The 8,244-nt window shown below is 45.9% G+C and overlaps 1 protein-coding gene across 1 annotated transcript; it reads right to left on the bottom strand.

The window, feature by feature from the left end:
* Positions 1-710: 710 nt before the first annotated feature.
* Positions 711-8,217, bottom strand: ATP5F1A (ATP synthase F1 subunit alpha). Its single transcript, XM_072359413.1, has 12 exons — positions 8,050-8,217; positions 7,096-7,174; positions 5,878-6,047; positions 4,925-5,098; positions 4,658-4,824; positions 4,366-4,514; positions 3,308-3,459; positions 2,950-3,174; positions 2,735-2,842; positions 1,595-1,739; positions 1,241-1,391; positions 711-938 (listed from the first exon to the last, which is right to left on the bottom strand). The coding sequence occupies exons 1-12, from the start codon at positions 8,107-8,109 to the stop codon at positions 857-859; spliced, it is 1,662 nt and encodes a 553-aa protein (XP_072215514.1). The 5' UTR covers positions 8,110-8,217; the 3' UTR covers positions 711-856.
* Positions 8,218-8,244: the final 27 nt, after the last annotated feature.

The following is an 8,244-nucleotide window of genomic DNA, read 5'->3' as shown; positions in this document are numbered from 1 at the left end:
ACGAGTCGCTGGATAAAGTGGAATGCACACTTCCACCAGAAGAGGGCCCAAAGACCGCAATGCTCGTCAGGAACCTCCGTCACAACCCAGATGATTTCCGTGCCTCGCAGCACCACCTTGCGGCCACAAAACCCCATTGCTCTGCTTGGGACTTCACAGCTGATCCTTCCTGCCGGAGCTGAACTGCAAGTCAGCCTAGGGGTGAAACGGAGATTCTGCACCCCCAGCTGCACACTGCAAGGCTCACGCCTCGTATCAACTCCCGTAAGCCAGGAATGGAAGATGTTCGGGCATATTAACACCCCCCCCCAAACCACAACTGACCAAATAAGCTTTTCAGAACTGGCGTGAGCAAGAGGATCAGATCTGAATCTCTAAACGTGCAGCTGTCCTAAGATACAAGGAATATGATTTTGAAAGAATATATCTTCTGAAAGCCAGGCAACAGGAGGAGAGGAGCATGACTTCACACCTCTCTGGAAGTTACCTGGGGAAAATGAGGAAAGCTACACAAGCAAACCACGGGTGTCACAGTGGAAAACTGCAGTCAGCCACATAATCCTACGGGGAGCTTTTATATATGGAGTTTCATCTACTCAACAATTAAACGTCCCCTGATTTTTTAGGGTTCCTTGAGCAAGAGTGCATCCAGAGAAGTGTAACTTTCCTCTAGTGCACTGTTAAAGTAGCCAGCCAAGAAAAAGCAGTAATTGAGAACAGCATATCCAAGCCTTTTTACATGGAAACTTTTATTCTCAATGAGATCTGTACATTCAAGTTGCACATACGTTTAGGTCTTTGATGGAGTCAGAGCACATTAACAACAAAACCAGCCTGGTCTGTCCAAACAGAGAGTTTATGCCTCGAAAGTAGACAGGAAATTTGTGACTATTTCCTTCAGTTTAGCTTCTGTCTGGTCGGAGATCTTCCCTTCAGTCCTGTCAGAAAAGGAGTTTAGTTAAAACTAAGCTGACACAGGAATTGACAACACATTTATTTCCAAGGAGGGGAAAAAAAAAAAATCTACTACCATCCCTTCCACAGAAGTTTAAGAACTAAATTTTGTCAACAAATACTCTTAAAGCAGAGCCTTGCTGAGCTGGACAAGCTGATTTAACGTCCGGTCAGAGGCAGCATAGAAGGCCTAGTGTTCTAGGATACATTCACTTCATGGTTCAGTGATTGCTATCTGTGCTCTCATATCAGTACTCTCGGGATGAACTAAGATAACAAATCGTACCTGATGGTGGAGAGGAGGGCCTGGTGCTGGCTCAGTACATGAGCCAGGAAAGCACTCTCAAATTTAGTGATTTTGCTGGGCTCCAGCTTGTCCAGGTGACCTCTTACACCAGCATAGATGACCGCAACCTGTTCCTCAATAGCCATGGGAACTGCATGGAAGAAAACATTCCTACCATCAGCAGTATTTCTACCACAATACATCAACATTACACAGAGGCTTTCTTTGTGTTGCACGCATGCAACACAGCCCAAGCTTTCATTTGCAAAGTTCAGAGAACATCTTACTGATGCCACAGAGACCAACACAAGAGGTAAATGGGAAATGCAGACGCATCGCACCCTGGACACTGACCATACTGTCCTTGTTTCAGGAGCTCTGTCAGACGCACACCACGATTCAGCAGCTGTTGTGTGGCAGCATCCAAATCAGATCCAAACTGAGCAAAGGCAGCCACTTCACGGTACTGAGCCAGCTCCAGCTTCATGGTACCTGCCACCTACAAGACACAGGTCGCAATGAATTCCACCCACTGAACCTAGTAGTCAGTAGGTTATCTTCAGAAGACAGCTGTCACAAGTAAGCTGAACAGACAACTATCTGTACTCCTAGAAGTCCCACACTGTTTGGCCTTTTAACATTTCATGCCTCCCTGAAAGATTGGTAGCTGATTTTGTACCTTTCACACAAAGAATAGGAGTTGGAAGGAACCTACAGAGATCATTGAGTCCAACCCCCCCCCAAAAGTAGGTTCATGCAGCAGGTCACACACAAAGACTACCTGCTGGGTCTTGAATACCTCAAGAGAAACAGACTCCACCAGCACGTTGGGCAGCCTTTGCCAATACTCTGTCACTCTGATCTTCCTTGCATTACTATAGAACTTCCTGTGTTGCAGTTTCTGTCCACTGCCCCTTGTTCTGTTGCTGCTCGACACCAAAGAGTTCACACCCACCGACTTGACCCCTCCACTTTAGATATTTATAAACATTGGAAAGATCCCCCCTCTCAGCTTTCTCTTCTCCAGATTGAGCAGCTGAACACATCCTTCAGCCCTTCCTCGTAGAGGAGATGCTTCAGGACCTTAATTATCTTTTTCACCCTCTACTGGACTCATTCCAGGAAATCCCTACTTTTTCTTTAATCTGGAGAGACCAGGACTGGACAAAGTACTCCGGATGTGGCCTTTCTAACCTGTACTGGGATTAAAAAGTGGGAGAGAGTATTTTCTCTAGCTAGCTCAGCACAATGAAACATATCAGACAAATCCTCTGTGCAGACAGTCTTCCCCTCACTCTCCACCTCCTGCTCCCTGCCTGCGGGCAATGGAAATATCAAGGCAATCCCATAAGTTTGTTCTTACTTCATAATGTTTAGGAACCCTAAACTTAATTCCCTTTGTATTCATAACTCTTCATGAAAAAATGAAATGGGTAGCACATCTTCCAGGCTACTCATCTCTGATGCGATAAGGAGCAGCAGTTTCATGCTTACCTGTTTCATTGCCCTGGTCTGAGCAGCAGAACCTACACGGGATACAGACAGACCAACGTTGATGGCTGGACGGATACCTTTGTAGAACAGCTCAGTTTCCAAGAAGATCTGCAGGAGAAAATCATCTTAGTAGCTTGTTCAGAAGCCTATAAACATCCCTTAAGATCTGCCAGTGAGCTAAACAAAAGTACTGGTATACAAAGAGCAAGTCCTACCTGTCCATCAGTGATGGAGATGACATTGGTTGGAATGTAAGCGGACACATCACCAGCCTGAGTCTCAATGACAGGCAGAGCAGTCAGAGAGCCCCCTCCAAAGGAATCGTTCATTTTGGCTGCTCTCTCCAGCAGGCGAGAGTGCAGGTAGAACACATCACCTGGGTAGGCTTCACGGCCAGGTGGACGACGCAGCAGCAGAGACATCTGACGATAGGCAACAGCCTGCACAGTAACACAGAGAAATCTCTCACATTTCAGCAGCTCACTTAAAATTTTGAATTTCCAAGCCTGGGGAGCTCACACTGCTCTAAGCACCAGTGCTGGACTATGACATCTGCAAACTATGATTCCTGACCTGTTTGGACAAGTCATCATAGATGATCAACGCATGTTTTCCATTGTCTCTGAAGTATTCCCCCATGGAGCAGCCGGAGTAAGGAGCCAGATACTGAAGGGGCGCAGCATCAGATGCAGTTGCAGACACCACAATTGTGTACTTCATGGCATCTGGAGAGAATGTGAGAGAGAGCACCATAAGTTTGTTAAATTATCATGCCAATGACCAACAAATGCAATGTGCAAAGTACTAGTTGCTGAAGCAAAGCCAGACAGCATCATCACACTGCTTCATGGAAAAACATGCCTACATATCAGCCTGATTAAATCAGGAAATTTCAGGAGTAAATTTATGGCAGCTACTATCTAGCACTTGCAGACTTCATTCTCATTTGAATTGCGGTTTAAGCTCCAAGTAGGACACACTTGAGCTCTAGATCTCTCTCAAGAGCCCAGCCCCTCTGATTTTTTAGCTTTTGCAAGGAGGCAATACAATGTTTCATGGTTACTGAAATATTCTTTCTTTTCTGCCCCCCTACCAACCATGATTCTGTTTGACCAACAGGCCAGAGGTAAGCTACTTAATTTCTTCTGAGCTACATTTGCAATGACATGTATATATGTTACACATGCATCCACTTTAGTCAGAAAATGCTACTGTTTCTGACAGGAAGTTATCAAGTAATCTCTGTTACAAGACCCCTCACTAAACTGCCATTCGTTAAGTTCATCAATACTTGTGGGACACAGCTTATAAATCAGGCCTGCAAAACTGTCAATAGTAAATTCCTAAACTCTGATAAAAGAAAACAGAGGGTAACCTTTTCAGAGGCAATTCAACAGTTTGGAGGGCTTGACATACTAGTTTTCTAATGCACTGTAGGGAAAAGAAGGCCACCTACTCCCTCCCCCAGCAACTGGGAAGATTCCCTGTCCACAAAAGTAAGTAGTTCTCTCTGATGTAGTAACAAAAGAATCCCATCTGTATTTTTAATTGGAAGAGTTCACAGTAGTATTTAGTGCAACAATAAGATGCCACTATTAGCCAAGCTCAAGCATCAGAAAAAAGCTTGTTACCTGCATCAGTGAGCCTCTTCACCAGCTGAGCAACAGTTGATCTCTTCTGGCCGATGGCAACATAGATACAGTACAGCTTCTTTTTCTCATCTGTTCCATCATTAAATCGTTTCTGGTTGATTATTGTGTCAATGGCAATTGAAGTTTTCCTGCATAATACAGAGGTAGGTTAAACTAAGCTTCCCATTTTTCTCCCAGTCCCCACTCCGTTATGTGCAGAATGCATATGTGTACAAAGGTGAACACAAGTCTCTGTTTATGGAAACATTTTTAGTCTGAGCACTTAACTCACCCTGTCTGCCTGTCACCAATGATCAGCTCACGCTGGCCACGACCAATGGGCACCAAGCTGTCCACAGCCTTAATACCAGTCTGCATAGGCTCCCGCACAGAAATTCTGGGAATGATGCCAGGGGCCTTTAAGCCAACTCTTCTACGTGTCTTCGCTGTAATAGGACCCTTAAAAGAGAGGGGGGAGGGGGGAAAAAAAACCACACTGCTATCTCTATACACAGAAGTAAGCTTAAGATTTAGCGTTGTTAGACTCAGTTACACTTACCTTCCCATCAATTGGATTGCCCAAGGCATCTACAACACGGCCCAGCAGCTCTTCCCCAACTGGAACATCCACAATGGCACCAGTCCTCTTCACAACATCCCCTTCCTTGATCAGTCTGTCATTACCAAACACGACAACACCAACGTTGTCGGGCTCCAAGTTCAAGGACATTCCCTAGGGTAACAATCATGATATCATGAGAAGAACGATACCTACATCTATGCTGAACTCCTGACAGTTTAGTATCGATACAATTAACATGGATCACTGGTGATCTCCATCTAATTTAGAACAATCATCAATGTTCTGCTTACATCTGATGCATGCATACCCTTCCATACTGGCAACAATACCTGCATAAACCTTAAAATTTATCACGTTTTTAGTTGCACCTACAGCACTCATCACTCCTGCTCAGGAAAACTGAAAGGATTATCAGGGTTGAAATAAATTTATCTTGCCTAGGAATTCCACACGAGAAAAGGACGACCTGCATATGGCAAATTACAGCATTAAAAAAGGAACTGAAAGAAATACTGCAGAACTCCAGGGAGCAGTCAGCTTTCTAACTTCAGTCTACCCTTAAGACTATAAGACGTCAGCAAGTGGTAGAGTACACTTATCACAGAATCTTTTTCTCAAGAGTAATCAGAAAAGCCTGTCCAATAAAACAATAGAGCTAATTTGGCACTGGATTAATACTTCCTAGAGGAAAGTAAATAAAGCTGAAGTGCTGGCCAAAAAGCAGTTAGCAATACCAAAAAGAAAACCATCACAAATCCAAAATGAGCATTTGCTTTTTGTAGCGTTATTTCAACATATCAAATATTTAAGTTACAATAATAGACCGTAAAAGCTCCGTGTGGAGTCATTCCAAACACAGTATCAGATTCTTCTTACAAAAGCCATCTTTCTACTTCCACAATAAATAACTTGCTTTAGTGAAAGCTAACCTTCAGCCCAGAAGAAAACTCAACCATTTCTTCTGCTTGGACATTTCTTAGGCCATACACACGGGCAATACCATCACCAATTGAGAGCACACGGCCAGTCTCCTCAAGTTCAGCAGAGGTGTCAGCTCCCAAAATACGTTCCTCAAGAATAGAGGATACCTCAGCAGTGCCTAGGAGATATTTCAAACCAGATTCAGTGAATTAATGCCCAGTATGAATTCAGTAAGCTTGCCCCGAGTTCACAAGTTAACACATTATTTTTTGTGTTATAAAACAAGTAATGCTTTTCCTTACATACAATGCATGACACAAGCAAAAGCTTCTATGTACTCAGCTAATAAGAGCAGCCTCAACATTACTGAAACAGCTGCAATCAAAATAGTGATAGACATTTAGTTTAGTCATCAGTTTCCTTCAGAATGCCCTACAGTCTTGGCAATTCTTCTCCCTGGAAGGACATCAGATTGTATAGGTCAGGCATAGCTGAAAAAAAGAAGACATGCTAGTTCTACAGGCAGAGAACCGGACACATCAAAACACTGCCAGATCATTAGTAACACAATAAACAAGTGTATTTTAAAGGCACTTAATACATTTAAGAAGCAGGTTGTTTCATATAAACTGTTTAAAGGTATTCGCCATCTTCCCCGATCTGGTAGCAAGCCTCAGCTTATTTCCTCAGCTAGGATGCCCCAAGGAACACTGTGAAAATTATTTCTTCACAGTATCCTCAGTCAGTCTATAAGCAGTGTCAAAAACTGCAGGTGGGCCACAAGCAAACACTGCTATGCAGCGCTGTAGCCTCACTGAGATGCTGTCAGCCAAGAGAATTATAGCCAAGGACACAAGGTCAAATTCAAGCAAGCCTGAGAAGGTTGTCTGTTCCTTAATATTCCTACCAAGCAGAAAAGTAACTGGAATTTCAGGTATCTTTCTTTCTTTCTCTCTCCGGACAATTCTGCAGAACTCAAAGGCTGAGGTGAATTACATTTGCAGGGAATTTAAGTTGACGTGTGATCATTCTTTTGGTTTGCGCATATCTCGAAACAACTATTAAAGTGACACCTTCTGGATGGGACCCCATAAGTGGCATTTTGCTTTCCAATGCAGTACACAAACATCCGAGTGGATTTATCAGCTGGCACACACACCTCACACACTGAACTACCAGACAATACTCTTCTAATACAGACTTCATAGACCCTTCATCAGACTTACCAGTTTTCTGAAAGCCCATTTTGGAGGCATGGATGTTTCTGGAAGCAACAAACGCTGCACCAAGGGTATTTCTGGAAACCTAAAATAAGCAATTTTTTCAGTAACAGTGAAATTTCCTTGATCACACACAATGCTTTGAAGGGAGATTATATTAATTTTTATAGTAAGGCTTACATATCTATCCCGTCCCCATTTTGAGTCATTTTGCTGCAGCGCCAACAAGCTGCAGCTACAGCATCCAATCCAGCCCTTTTTCTTCCCCTGCAGGGACTGACAGCAAAGGAGCCTGCTCTAAATTACCAGCTGCGTTTTCCTTTGCAGCGCTGTGTCACCATTGCAGCACTCCAGCAGCTCCCAGGCAACACCTCTTTTTATCCGAGAGGATACTCTGAGAAGGTCAGGAGCACGAATACATGCGTGCATCCCTCTTTGGAAAGACCCAGCGATGCCTGCTGAGGGCTGACCTTTTCAAGGACGGCCTAACCGAGGTTTCTGCAAGACAGGCCGCATGCACACAGCCGCGCAAAAGGCTGCAATAACAGACGCATTAAAGGGTTACGGCCATTCTGCAGCGCAGCACTAACACGGCTTCTCTACGGCTCCTCATTGCCGGGGGGGGTTCTGCGTTCACCTTCACGAGGCACACCGGCTGAGGGCCGGTCCCCCGCCCAGCCCTCCACACCGCAGCCATCCAGCCACGAAGCGGCTCTCACCTTCAAAGGGCACAGCGCCCCGCACCCCGCCCGTGTGAAGATCCCCCCGCTGCTCAGCGGGCACAGCGCTAAGCTCACCCCCAACACACACACCAACACCCCAAACCCGGCAGCAGTCTCACAGCGGGAGCTCCGGGCGCGGTAGGCCTCGGTCCCTCAATGTCACCGCGGCCCCAAGATGGCGGCGAATCGCCCCCCCCCCTCCCCACCACCACCCGTAGCGTGAAGGAGCCGCGCTCACCAGGCCGGCCTGCCGCGGCAGGGAGCGGGCGAGGACGGCGGCCACGCGGGCGGACAGCATGGCGGCGGCGGCAGCGAGCACAGCGAGGCGGGCGGGAAGGCGAGGCCGACCTGGTGAGCGCCCTCGCTAGAAAATGGCGGCGCGTCGCTCCTCCCCGCCGGCAGGTGGGCTGTCCTGCAGCGCCCCGCCTCACCG

Source organism: Excalfactoria chinensis, chromosome Z (assembly GCF_039878825.1).
Source record: "Excalfactoria chinensis isolate bCotChi1 chromosome Z, bCotChi1.hap2, whole genome shotgun sequence".
NCBI classification, from domain to species: Eukaryota; Metazoa; Chordata; class Aves; order Galliformes; family Phasianidae; genus Excalfactoria; species Excalfactoria chinensis.
This window is presented reverse-complemented; position numbering and strand designations above follow the sequence as displayed.

What these genes read in the sequence shown, in the direction of transcription:
- ATP5F1A (XM_072359413.1), bottom strand. Translation starts at nt 8,109, where the DNA reads ATGCTGTCCGCCCGCGTGGCCGCCGTCCTCGCCCGCTCCCTGCCGCGG. An exon ending in GCAATCCAATTGATGGGAAG is followed by an intron (nt 4,825 to 4,924) that starts GTAAGTGTAACT and finishes CTCTCTTTTAAG; the next exon opens with GGTCCTATTACAGCGAAGAC. An exon ending in ATGATGACTTGTCCAAACAG is followed by an intron (nt 3,175 to 3,307) that starts GTCAGGAATCAT and finishes GTTACTGTGCAG; the next exon opens with GCTGTTGCCTATCGTCAGAT.